At 38.4% G+C, this 13,433-nt stretch overlaps 1 protein-coding gene across 12 annotated transcripts in view; it reads right to left on the bottom strand.

Moving 5' to 3' along the window:
• Positions 1-3,266: 3,266 nt before the first annotated feature.
• The window catches only part of b3gat1a (beta-1,3-glucuronyltransferase 1 (glucuronosyltransferase P) a), a 61,003-nt gene continuing 50,836 nt past the window's right edge, over positions 3,267-13,433 (bottom strand). For 11 of the 12 annotated variants that reach the window (XM_077722678.1, XM_077722683.1, XM_077722681.1 and 8 more), the window contains 6 exons: positions 13,000-13,144; positions 11,135-11,203; positions 9,980-10,491; positions 7,359-7,655; positions 5,600-5,707; positions 3,267-5,338 (listed from right to left, as the gene is read on the bottom strand). In XM_077722678.1, the coding sequence (XP_077578804.1) occupies positions 5,621-5,707; positions 7,359-7,655; positions 9,980-10,491; positions 11,135-11,203; positions 13,000-13,111 (1,077 nt within the window). In that variant the 5' untranslated portion in view covers positions 13,112-13,144 and the 3' untranslated portion in view covers positions 3,267-5,338; positions 5,600-5,620. The remainder of the gene's footprint in view (positions 5,339-5,599; positions 5,708-7,358; positions 7,656-9,979; positions 10,492-11,134; positions 11,204-12,999; positions 13,145-13,433) is intronic. The other variant, XM_077722689.1, reaches the window with a different exon arrangement.

The following is a 13,433-nucleotide window of genomic DNA, read 5'->3' as shown; positions in this document are numbered from 1 at the left end:
TGTGAGGATAAACTGTATAGAAAATGAATAAATGTAGAGGTTTATTTATTTTTTTACTCCATTACTATTTTTTTTTACTATTATCATATTAAAGGTCCTTTTGCAGCCCAAGACACAGGACCCTTGAGAGAATAAGCAGTACAAAAAATGGAATAAGATTCAATGTACATTTTGGTGGAATTTTGAACGAATTGAGTTAAAGTCAGAGACCCTCCATTACTGCCCGTTGGTAAAATTGCAGAGTAAACCATGTAGCGCTATCAATTGCATGTTTGTGAACCACTTGGCTGTGTGGTTGTGGGCAGAAGTCTCAAGTGTTTTCTGGCCAAGCGCTCAACTGTAGCTCAGGGCAATCTGGGCCTGATTCAAGCACAACAATTTCATCATTTGCGCTTCGTAGCAGTGATTGAAGAGCAGCCTGGGTTTGCATGATTCATCGTCAATGCTTTGTAATCTCATGCACAATGAACAGTAGCCTGGATCAGGCAACTGCAAACATACAGTTATTTAATCATATCGGTTTAAAAAATGTTGTCACATTTTGGCTATAAATGGATACACGCGATATTAGGGATTATGTACCGTGTGGTATTGTTTTTACGGCACATGGCTTGGAGCCAGTATACTGTTCCCAACATACCCAGTTGTCTACTTGGGGAAGAGCAGTTTAATGAACTTAATAGTTGTTCCAGAATTTAAGTTAAGACACCTACCGGGAAATAAATAAATATAAAAACATGGTTGTCTCTATATGAGCTGTTCATTGCATTGAAAGGAAATTCAGCAAGATTATAGCGAGAGCTCAACATTTTGAATTATTCACACCCACTCAAATAATTGGCAGACAATTGCTTTCTTCCTGACCTTCTTTGTATGGCTGCTTCAGTATGATCAAATGGGAAGTTGAAGTCTCAAATTGTGTCTTTGCGTTCGGAGGTAGGTGGTTAATCGTGTCATAACAGTTTATTGTCTTGCGGGGATACACAATGCATCACTCGAGGGGTATGTGAAAGAATAGCGCTCAATAATGAAAGAATAAAAATGACTTCAGACTCACAGTCAGGAAAGCTAATTTTTGTTTGATAAAATATGTATTTATGCGAAGCCTTCCTCCAAAGAAAAGCTAATACATCACAAGAAGAGACGACCTTGCAGAGCTTATTCAACAAGGTACCTACCGTGGCAGGGGAGAAGGAAGCACAACATGGACTTCAAAGCCTCATAGAAGCCTACGAGAAAAATAGCGCAACAAGTCTCTATAAAAACAACCACTATTTTTAAGGGTGTGGTGAAACTTATACTTAGTAACCTATCTACCACTTCCCATAAATACTTGAGCAACAAAGAGCTAACTTCATTCAAGCATACCTTGAGGTCTTCTTTATGATCGGAGTTCGTTCTTCGGTCGTTTTGCAGACACGTGTTGTCTCAAATGGAAAAAAAGAGGAAACCTGTGAACGATCACGGAAAGATATTGAGGTTAGAAGTAGCTTTTTTTAAACAGAAGTGAACTCTTTTTGTGGCATAATTATTAACTAAAATGTGTAAAATAGCATTTATGTGTGGGGTCATGTCCCTAGGTATCCTTGAGCAAATCCAAGACAAAGAGTCTAAGAACAACATTGGTTGGGTGCTGAAGACAGACATCAACTTATTCACACATTTTCACATTCCCCTGTGAAATGTTGCACTAGTCTCTGTGAGATTACACAAAGTCATCACTGTTTTTGATGAATCACAGCCTGAATGTGTATATGTGTGGAGCACAATTAACAGTCTCAGCTTGTGCTGTGGTAATATTGCACAGCAGCAATGAAAGAACCAGCTTATTCTGAAGTTTAAACAACCAAAAAGGCTGTGCCATTGTTCAGTTGGCTTCTTTTCAAAAAGTCAGTATTTTTGATTTCTTCAAATAAATATATTTTCTGGTTACATTTCATAGTCACCATCCAGATATTATCTGTACAGAGACATACTGCACTGTTGGTGTTTTAGATGATAAGATGCAAGAACTTTGCTTTGCCTGATGGATGACTGCATTGTGTTTCATGGTTTTGTCTATAGACACCAGCTCGCAACTATTGAGTTCTTATCTTTTTTTTTAATCAAAGATAAAGCTATTTTTTGTGAAGGAGCACAAAAAGATATAGCAGCAAGATCCCAGTCTTTGGCAAATGTATTAACCCTGAAATACAGCCGGGAACAATTATTCAACGTAGATATAAATGTCAGATTACAGGCCTCGGTGGTAAACTATGGTTAAAAGGGAAGACTATTCAAAAGCCTAACCATAACCCATTAACCAATCCATTATATCCTGAACTGTGCTTTTTATAAACCCAAGTCACAATCTTAAAAATCATGCACCCGGCAAACCTCTCCTTCTTTAAGAGGATGAATTACTGATTGAGGTTTTTTTGCAGCTCCTATAAAAGTGGAGGTTGGCCATCTCTGCATAATCATAGATTATAAAACTAGTATAGGTTTCTTGACAAGGCTAAAGCTTAAAAAAACAATGCACCTTGAGCTATTCCATAATAGGCAGAATGTCCCTTCAGGCCAGTGTTTTTCTGTTGATGATTGGAATAGATTATTTTCCAAAGTGGGACGAATCTAGCAGGTAACAGATTTGGTATATTTTGCCTTTCACCCATGCAGAGACTTTCATTTGACTTTTATTGGACTTACCATATATACATATAAATAGCTCAATAGTGCACAAACAAATGAAATAGGTGCATAGAAAGTATTGTTACGCGGTAAATAATGTTATCGGTGTGAGAGTGAATAACACGCTGTTTGTGTCTTGTCTTTCCTGGAAGATTCAGGCTCTTTTTTTTGCAAATCAGACTCTACGTGAACAGCTTTGATAAAGACACATTCATCAAATACTCCAAGAAGCTGTCTGGTTTCCTTGTTTGTTAAATTGACTGTCACATAAATTGTTCTTATTTTATTGACTGTTTTTTTGTGTGTGCAAAACTCTCTGTAGAATAATAATCACAGCTTTGACAAACACCCTGCTGATTTTTTGATGACAATAATATTCTGTATTTATAGACATACTTTTTGACTTTGTCTTCTAAAGAAGCTTAAATTTTACTTTCAAATATCATGCAAATCAAAACATTCCAGCCCGGGTCATTTGAAAACAAGCGCTCATTTTCCTACTTCCTACCATTTACTCCCAAAATATCATGAAGGATACCCCAAATAAATGTAATTCTATCTCATGCAAATGTAAATAACATTCATATCCATCAGGATGTTCTTAAATGTTTATTTTTCTTGGTTCTTGAAATACCATCTTTCTTAGAGACAAACTCACATAAGCAAATGGACAGCCTTTAAGAGACCCATGCATAAAAGTGTGATTCACTTGAGGATGACTGTGAAAATGAAAAAAAAAAACTAGGGAGCACTTATATGGAATGTATTGTGCCTTATAAGCCCTTGAAAGGGGTGTTACTGCTTATCAAGTGGCATTAAACACGGGGGGGGGGGGGGGGGGAGCCTTACTGCTCATATGCCAATGATTTTCTGTGAGCTTCAGAGTGACTAAACATTTCGATTGTAGACAATTCCAAACCTTTTAAAATCATTTGAATCTACTATTGCTAATTACATATTTGTTGATATGATGATCCATGACGGATTACAGTGTGTGTGCATGCTGTTTTCAAGTGGGCAGACAGTGTTGTTGTTTTATTGCACACGCATACCTCAAATACTATATACACAAATAAATATAGACTTACAAAAAAACAATTGATCAAACTACAAGATGTGCTGCCTATGGCCGACCCAAGTCTTCAGCCATGCATTAAATACAAGCAGCACATTTTTAGCCTTTTCTGAGACAGTATCATGATTCACTAAATCCAATATTTAGACTGGAACAATTTTTTTTATGTGCTCGCCTCCTGTTGTGCTCTATTGCGGGTAATGAATGTGTTGAGATATAAGCAGCAGTACACAGGCTCGGTCTTTGAATCATCTGTAATTGCTTCTGCCCGGTGCAGCTTAGATAAGTGCTGATTTATCAAGTTGGAAATGTATGTGAATATTACTGTCATAGACAATATAGCTTTATTACAGTTGCTGATGTCTAAGGTTGAGTTCATGCATGACATTTGAATAGTCATGAAATTATATCATGAGGAATGCGACTACAAAAGATGGTTTCAGCCAATTATTCTTAACCAGCTCTCCATAGTAAGACTGTGATAAATTTTGTGTTTGAAACAATGGAGGCCGTATATTAAAACAAATTTTTAAGAGTCAGCCAAGGAGTGTTTGTTATCTATATATCTTTGTTGGAATGAGCTTTAATCAATGTGCCCAATGGAATGCTTTTTAAAAGCCTAAGTGTGTCTCTTACTCGAACTTTGTCAGATTATATGAAAACTCATGCTTAGGAGTAGAAAAAAAATGACATTGGAAAATAGTAATTTGTTAAACTGGTCGGTCTTATCCACATTCAACTGCTGTGATTTACTGCCTCTTTATCCACCCCCACAAAAGAATAAAAAATAAATAAATTAAAAGAAAAATAAGGGAAATGTTGAATGTATAGCATGAAGAAACAAAAGGTTGGCCTTTCAGAATTAAATGTTCATCACAAACTGGACCTTTCATCAAAAACTCTACTGTGCTATTATTTTTTCACAATCTGACCAACACAAATATAGTAGTTACAATGCATTTTAAACAGTTTCCTGATTGCTTTCATGTTGAAGTATTTACACACATTGTCACAAAGAAATACCATGTGTATTGTTAAGTGCTCAGTAAAAGGTGCAATTCTTTTTTTATATATATATTTATAAATTTACAACTTGGGCCTCTTCAAGTGTCCAATGTATAAATTATGGAAACGCAGGAATAAATGCTAACGGTTGAATCAGTAGTTTTGTCAACACCTAAACAAGTTCAATTAAAATAAAGCAAACATTACATCGTTATCAAAAGAACATTCCATTTTTTTCCAGTGTTTTGTTTGGAGTAAAATCCTCACTTGTCCATTACATTTCGTTCTTTTTATTTTTTTTGATAAAATTTGTTCAGGCGTAAGGTTTTTTCTAAAACTTGACTTGGTTGAAATTGTGCTGTCTTTTATTTAGGTCGCCAAGGGTGAAACACCCACTCTGTCTAGCCAGATGTCCTTGATGATGTCCCCCATCATACACCTCATAAATAAAATCCACTTCACTGACAATCTGTGCTTTGATATAAAACATTTGATACGGCTTTGTTCATTTCCACAAAAAAATGTCACATATCTTGGACCTCAAAAGGCCATCTTCAGCAATGCATGTTGAGGAATCCAAAGTCAAATCTGTGAAAGAAAAACACAAACCCATCGATTTTTTTTATTACCAAAGAATTTAACGAGGGTGATGGGTGATATTTTTTGAAAGTATGGTTTTTCTACAACTATTTTCTTATACTTGTCAACAGATTTCAAATTAGTAAGTGAGCTGTATAGCCACAAAATAGTTAAGGGTTGGACTGATTCAGATGGAGCACTGTTGAAGGCCATTGTGTAAAATGCATGGACTGACATGGATATAGACAGTTCTTTGGTAGTCTTACTTACCAGGGGCTAGAGGAGGAATGGTTAAATCTCCACATTTGGGTCTGTGAATCCCCTTTTCCCTTCATTCACGAGGACAGGTTTTTCTGCTCTCGTGTGCCAAACAAGTATCTGATGATAAACAATAAAAAGCGGCAAAAGCCACATGAGTAATGTATATGCATTTAATGTTCACTGTCTTTCAACACTAAACACCAAACTGCAGCATTGTTTGGGTTAAAAAATACTTCTAGTAGAAACATACAGTTCCATTGACTAGGTGAACAAATATGGTGAGCAATGATTAGTGTCAACTAACAGAAATCTCGTGTTAACCACTGGTAATCTGACAGCAAGATAATTTTTTTGCTAAATGAGTCTTATAAGCATGAAAAATTAGACAATATTCCCATCATAGCATAAGGACATAATGATTCATTCCCTTGTGTTGATTTGTCAGGTTACAACAATGAAGTGAGTGAGTTTTCTTGCTTCCCGTGTCGGTGTTGTGGTACAACCTGTCATAAAGCGTGCAGATTTTAATGTCATGTCACATTAAATACATCTACAGCTTTTTTCTTTCAGCTAGTTTTGTGTTCTACTCTTATTCCCGTTACTCTTTATAAAGACACTGGCTCTGGGAATAAAATTATTCCCATTTATCAGGCAGCACACTTTTCACACATTTTTTAGTTGTTATGCTTCAATGCTTGAAGACTCATTCTTCAAAATTTTCACTCTCAAATTACTGGCAGTTTACATCGTATATATGTGAGCCAACACTAGTCAGCAGTCGCCTTATTTGTGCACCTATTCAATAGATTTGAGTGGATAGGAACAGTCACAAGATTGTCAAAAATAATCGACAAACACAACAATAGAGGGGTATGATCACTCTACAAGTACTTTTGTCCAAAACTAAACATCTCGAAAGGAAACATGATGGTAAAAGTTGAATCTAATGGTTGGTGTTTTAATAATTGTTATCATACTGCAACTTTTGAGAGGCAAGCATGCTTTGTATCAAGAAAGCGTGACCTCGTTTCTGTCATTTTACTGCAGCTTTACTGAATTATGTATAGAGGGTTTTAAAACAATGAACAGCCTTACTTGATCTTCATCTCCCATGTCTAAATTCACCCCTTGTTTCGGGTACTCCTCATCAGTAATCCGTACAGTGGCCTGACCTTACCATTTCCTCCAGCCCTTGTACTGCTCTCTCAGCCATTCCCTGATTTATAACGGTCTTTCATTTACCTCTCTGGATAGCTAATGGAGATCAAGACCAATCGGGATAGGAGCATTTGTTTTTCTGTTTCCATGTGCTTGCTGTATTGATGCTGGCAAGCTATAGCACTTTGTCTGACTGGGGAAAGCTTTAGTGGATCTGCTGACGGACCATGAGATCGAATGGTGCATGGACACTGCCTCATAGACTATATTTTTATTGCTTTTTCTCGTCCATGTAAAGAATTTAATGATGGATCATGCTCCCACTCATATGTAGTTATTAGTAGTATATTTTTTTATATAAAGGCAGTCTACTTTATTATAATAAAGTATAAATAAGATGAAGACTTCATTTATCATTTGGTAATTACCTTTATAAAGGGAAATTTTGATTATATATGTATGTGGTGGAAATAGTTGAAGACTTCATATTCATTTCAACACATTGTCTCTCTTTAACAATTCTGATTCAATCGTGTGTGTCTTCCCTAACCACTAGCTGCTCAGTACCTGTAAAAGTATATTACAAACCATTAAAATAACATTGAATTACCTTAGTGCAATTGGCTGCTTTGGGTTCCAGGTCGTTGAGTGTGACAAGTTCCCGCAGCAAACTACTCTCCTGGTAGCCTCCCTTCACCCCTCGAAGCTTGAAGTATGCCTGAGGCTTGAAGAGGATGAGCCTCAGGTTGATGGCAAAGCCGGCCATGTCGATAGCAAAGGGCCGATGGGGGTCGAACACCGTCTTCCAGCCGTACACTTTCCCTGCTGCATTGACCTTGGGCGACTCATAGCGCAGGCCACCCACAAAGGCCACGGGCCACACGGAAACTTTCTGAGTTGTTCTCATCTACCAGGGAAAAGAATGAAGTGAAGAAAGTGGAATTAGTGGTGTGAAGAAATATACATGGCAGGGAGACACTTAACATGTTGATGGAGGCTTTTTAGAGATGCTGCAATTATTCATCATGAAAGACAGTGACTATTGACCCTGCCACTGTACTGTGTTTCTGCTGACATGTTGTCAGATGAAGCCATATCATACACATTGCTCAACAGCTGGCCCACAATGGAAACAATTAGCAGAGGTCATATTTAAAAGCAATATGTGTGAACGATGGTGGTAGAGTTTAACCGGAGCTACGCAGTTTGATGTATTTTGTGACTGGCAGAGGGGATTCTTTGAGCTCGAGCACAGTCATCCTTCTTTCTTTGTCACTTAATCAAGTGCACTGGCGTTTTTTGTACTACAAGAAATGAAGGGACACCAAACACGTTCAGAGGCTATATATACTCTTACTGTTGGATGAAATGATCAATGTCATTTTCTCACAATGTTCAGGAGGGAATCGTAACTGACAAGTCTTTTTTTTCCCCCATCAACGTTTTTTGGACCATTGATGTGAGAAATGGGATTACTTTTTCTGCTTATTCACACAAGAGTTGTGGGGGGTGCTTGAACCTATCTCAGCCAACCTCTGGCAGTAGGCGGGGGAGACCCTGGTTGTCAGCCAATCACAGGGAACAATTAAACGGAAAACCACACACAATCACACCACGACAGAGAAAGAGAATTGAACCCATACTGCCTGCATTGAAGTCAGGCGGAAGAACCACTCCTCCATTGGGTGGCACAAAAAAAAGTACAATATAAAATACATATGTAAGAAGAAATGAATGGGATCCCTATATTTGATGTCTGAAAATAATCAGATCATATGCTGGTCAGCAAACTTCATAAAAGGTATGATGGAAATAAGGGTGTCAGAAGCAATGTTATTGCATCCATAAATTTCTGCTACCAGACCTGGCTAAGGCGTCTTTTAAGAGCATGGCCTTCAGGACAAACAACTATGTGATTGTTTTGTGCTTTATGGCAAGCCGTTGAAATTTGCTCCAATGCTTTGAGCTCAAGTCGTGAAGAAAACTCAACTTGTTTGTAAATATGGAAACAATCAGACAAAATCCTTTGGAAAGGACACTGGATAAGATAGAAAAATATTTTGTGGGTCACCACCTTCATAGCAGAGTGCTGGTCTGCAAATGGGGTGAGTTTACAGAGTGTGTGTGTGGGGGGGGTGTGTGTGGGGGTGTGTGTGTGGGGGTGTGTGTGTGGGGGTGTGTCTCCATCTGTGGGGGCACTGCAGGGGTGGCCTGATTAAATGTCTGACGCAGTCCGTCCTTGAGACTCATTACATTAGTAGTAAGTAAGCAAGTGCGGGAAGTGAATGGGGGGTGAAAAGTCCAGAAATGTACTTTCTGTGCTGTATGACACTCGGCAATAAAAAGTGTTTTTCAAGAATCCAATAAATGACACACCAGTAGAACAAAGAACACGCCAAGGGGGGTTACACTGTGCTCAAGCCCAAACCTCATCGAATCCTCATAGCAACAGATTTAGTGTAGAAGATGCAGATCAATTTCAACACGGGAAGTAAACCATAGAGTATTACAAGTATTAATGGAGAGAAATACATTGTGTCCTTTTTGTGATGTTTAAGCCAACTGATAATAATGGAAGTAAATTGACATTTCTCTGCTCTGCTGCTTCATACTGAATGTGCCTAAAGCATTTACAAGCTCAGTTTTTTCCATTAACGAGCTTATTTTATATGTATTTTTGTTCTGCAAAAGGAAACTGGCATTCATTGCTCATGTTATAATTCCATTTTGGAGTGAATCTAATTGCCGCTGGTATTTCACTTTCAAATTGTACATGCCTTTTTGTGATGTAACTGACAGCCAATAGACCAAAGCTATGGTGGAAATGGTCTGTCCTACACTCTAGTGGTTCAAAAACTCAGCTTTGAAATGTAACATTCCTCTATTCAAAGCAACACTCACATAAGATAGCAATCATTTCAATCTAAATGTTCTTATAAATGTTTAATAAATAATAGATAAAGTAACACCAAATGTGGCGCTAGTGGCATCAAGATGCTTGAACTCAATCACTTCTAGAATAGATGCATGTCTATTTTAACAATGTTAAAATAATATTTTGTATGTTAAAAGCAACTTGGCATCTTTAGATTAGCCTGCAAAAACTGTCAAATTATTTTCATTCCACATATTGGGCGAGTACTACAACAATTACCATTTTCATTTTTCTTTAGTGCCATTTTACCAAAGAATAGAAGAGTTGTGTGAAGCAAGAAAGAAATAAGCACTAACCTCCTCAAATAGCTCCAAGCTGTAAGTATTATCATCATCAGCAAAGTAGACTATTCCAACTTGAGTGCTATTTATGTTGAATGTCTCCCTCAGCCACCTGAGTGCAAGATTCCTCTGCATGGTCCCCCGGGGTATTCTAGGATCCCTAGTATCCCCCCGCAGCTTATAGTTCCTGGGCGTCTCGACATTTAGGTGAGTGTAGTTCAGCCCCGTGTCTCGGAGGAGGCGTGTTACAAGAGGTGTCCTCCTTTGTGAATCCTCCACAAGGATCCAGTGCAGGTTGGAAATGTGGAGGAAGGTGTTAGCTAGCCGCGTCAGCTCGGCCTTTTGCACAGGTCGACTGTACGTGGGTGTGATGATGTGGATGGTGGGAAGAACATCAGACCAAGGTGGTGTCCGTGTGTACACATACTCGGTCCTCACCACCTCCACAATGTCTTTGTCAGAGGCGCAGTATTCCTTGGAATCTCCTGCTTGGCCACCTGTCTCTCTCCTTCCCTCAACACCGTCACCTGCATTTTTTTTAAAGAAGACACAGCAGGCATTAGTGCAACCTAGGAAAACCATTTTTAGCGAATTTCAGGTGACTTAAGGCCTTTTCACACTAGTGGCAGCCCAGTGTGAAAGGGTCCCACGGTGACGTGAAATATGGCGGCAAGACACAGGATCGCCAATCTACAAGTGGATGTGAATTTTGCAGAATTTCCAGGAGTAGAAAAACAAGATGAGTAGTATAGTGTGAGGATGGATGCATTTTTTTGTCATTGTGGCACACAAAGCCATGTTTTTTTCTCAGTTTAAGGAGAAAGGGGAGATTATAACAGCCATGAAAAGAGCCCTTCTGCTTTCTGCCAGTATCGCTTTCTGTTTAATGTCATTTATGAACAACATGATATTTCTCCTTCATTCCTTGTGCTATTGGACGTGGTTTTCAGAGCCTAGCAACCTGAAACATAACATGTTTTTATACTATAGAAAACCAATCCTTTTGTGGCAAATTCATGCACACATTGCAGCTTAAAATGGCCACCAACCCTCACTTGCACAGGCAACTCCCCCTGCCATATACACAATGAATGATTTTGTCTGTGGCAAAGTGCACGCTGCTTCCGCTAATGTGAAAAGGCCTTTAAACCCAAAGCGGGTGAAGTGTACCTGAGAGTCGGTGTCGAACCGCAAGCCTCTCGGGAATGATAAAGATCTCTTTTACTAGGTGGTGACATGCTGCAAAAAGTGAAAGCAGGCACTGTGAGAGGATAACACAGTGGACTGATGGATAGACAGCACTAGATGAGGACGGAAAAGGCAGAAAGGAGCCTTTTAATCCTCAAACATCGACCTTGGAGTTGCCGTAAGGGAAAGAAAATGTGCTGGATTCTCTCCCTTTCATGTCGTGTCAACACATCCGCTCTTATCAACTGACGTCCCTGCTGTGCTGCTGTCATAAATGTGTAAACCCTGTTCAGCCACTTTAAGAAGTATGGATTGCTCTGCCTGGACAATTTTGCATATTTGAAGTGACAATATAATTGTGATTTATTAGTCAATGTGATCAACATACCAATGCAAATACTGTAATTTTACTCCAACAGTTACTCCTTAAAAATAAATTGAAAATCATTTCCTAAATCTCACAAATAGTGAATCAACCTTTCACTAATCAAATCAGTTCTATTGTCTGATAGGTGGACAGTTTGTACCAACTAATGTGCCACTGGTAAAGGAAATGGAAAGTAGCCTGCTTATTTGTTATCGGTTTGTTTTCACTCCCCTAAGTAAAACATCTAGCCCTCTTTTCTCATTGTCCTTGTCAGCACAAATTCCACATTGTACAAACATAGGGCACCAAGTCTTTATCCGCACCTGCACACAAGGCCGATGCTGACATTTTCTTTTGCAGTATGCACTTAATCTTTGTATGGTCTAATTCGGCCCTCATGGATTGGTTACAAAGAATTTTTGTTGTTTTATTACTTGATTCAGACCTCTCATTTAATTGCTTGTTTTTATGTATTATGGGATATAGTATTTTATTAATCTTTTGGAAAAGTCTTTTGTCCCCTTGTTTGTCACTTTGGCATTTTCCAGTCTTTTTTGCGACTTATTTGTTAAAGACTTTGAGCATCTCTGTTACATGTTTAGAGACATACCTGTCACCACATCAAGGCACTTTGTGCACAAGCTTTGGGCATCCATTCGCTTGGTTCCACTTCATGGGAACAGACCAACTTCTTGAGCAGCCCATGACAGAACAGTCATGGTCTATGATCCTGACAGGCGAACCCTCAAGGAGCTTTAAGATACTCAGATCTTCCCTATCTTTTTTTGCCAGGCTGATACCCCTTAACTAGAAATCATATTTCTCAGCAGCAGAGGGTATTTATGATTTCCTTTTTTTTTCCATTATAAAATTGCATTGGGCTACTTGGCTTTTATATGAACACACTTTTTGTTCGTCAGTTTGTAGTGTAAAAGTAACAGTTTGCTTTGCCAATAAAATACAACAGTGCACAAAATATCAATCAATTTTTTCATAAATCGGAAACAAAGATACATTGATATACTATTGCTCTATTTACCCAGGGGGTTTTGGTCTCTGAGATAAAAGGTTGTAAGGTTCATATGATTTTTTTTTGTGTTTTTTAGGCTTCATAAAGTGAATTGGAGGACCTGTTTACATTATCAAATGCCCCCGGCCAAAACCCACAATTTGATCCCTGCAATTGATTATTACTGAATAGCATTCTTGAAATATCATGTTTTAATGTAGGTTTTAGTGTGCCCATAAGAATGTAGATTTTAGGGATAATAGGCACCTCATCATGCACTTCAAAATGACACATCCACAATGACTAGATAAGTGTTATTGAGCTGTGATGAAGCTGATGGTCATGGCAAAAGAGAGCCTCTAAATAAGTAGGCTTCATATCTAAACTTCAAGTACAGTGTGAAGTTAAAGGACCCACTTCAGCTTTGTTATAGCCTGCAGAGTGCGGCTGCAGTACACTGCACATACATACCCTTGTGGATGGCGAGGAGAGGAGCAATAGCACTTTGGTGCCAAACTGTGATGAGTAGAGTCCAAGGTAACACGATCAACACAATTGCAAGAATATCTCTTCTCTTCGGCATCTCCAGGATTGGTTATTTGGCTGTGCATTACCTCTGGAGAAACAAGATATAACATAACATTAGAAATCTTGGAGCATTTGAGTGTCGAGCTTTAACAAGTAAGACCACTTGGAAAATAAAATTAACACTACAGTTGTTAGAGACTGTGCTGAATTTTAATTGCTAGGAAATAAGAAGTGCATTAATGTGACCTTAATTTGCATTTAACGACTTGGGATTTAGCAATATAAGCACTTGAGTTTGCCCACTTTCATAAGGGACGGAATTTTAAGACGATGGAATAGCAGGGGGCAATAATTGATTAATAGACTTCTGTTGGTTG

Source organism: Stigmatopora nigra, chromosome 8 (assembly GCF_051989575.1).
Source record: "Stigmatopora nigra isolate UIUO_SnigA chromosome 8, RoL_Snig_1.1, whole genome shotgun sequence".
NCBI classification, from domain to species: domain Eukaryota; kingdom Metazoa; phylum Chordata; class Actinopteri; order Syngnathiformes; family Syngnathidae; genus Stigmatopora; species Stigmatopora nigra.
This window is presented reverse-complemented; position numbering and strand designations above follow the sequence as displayed.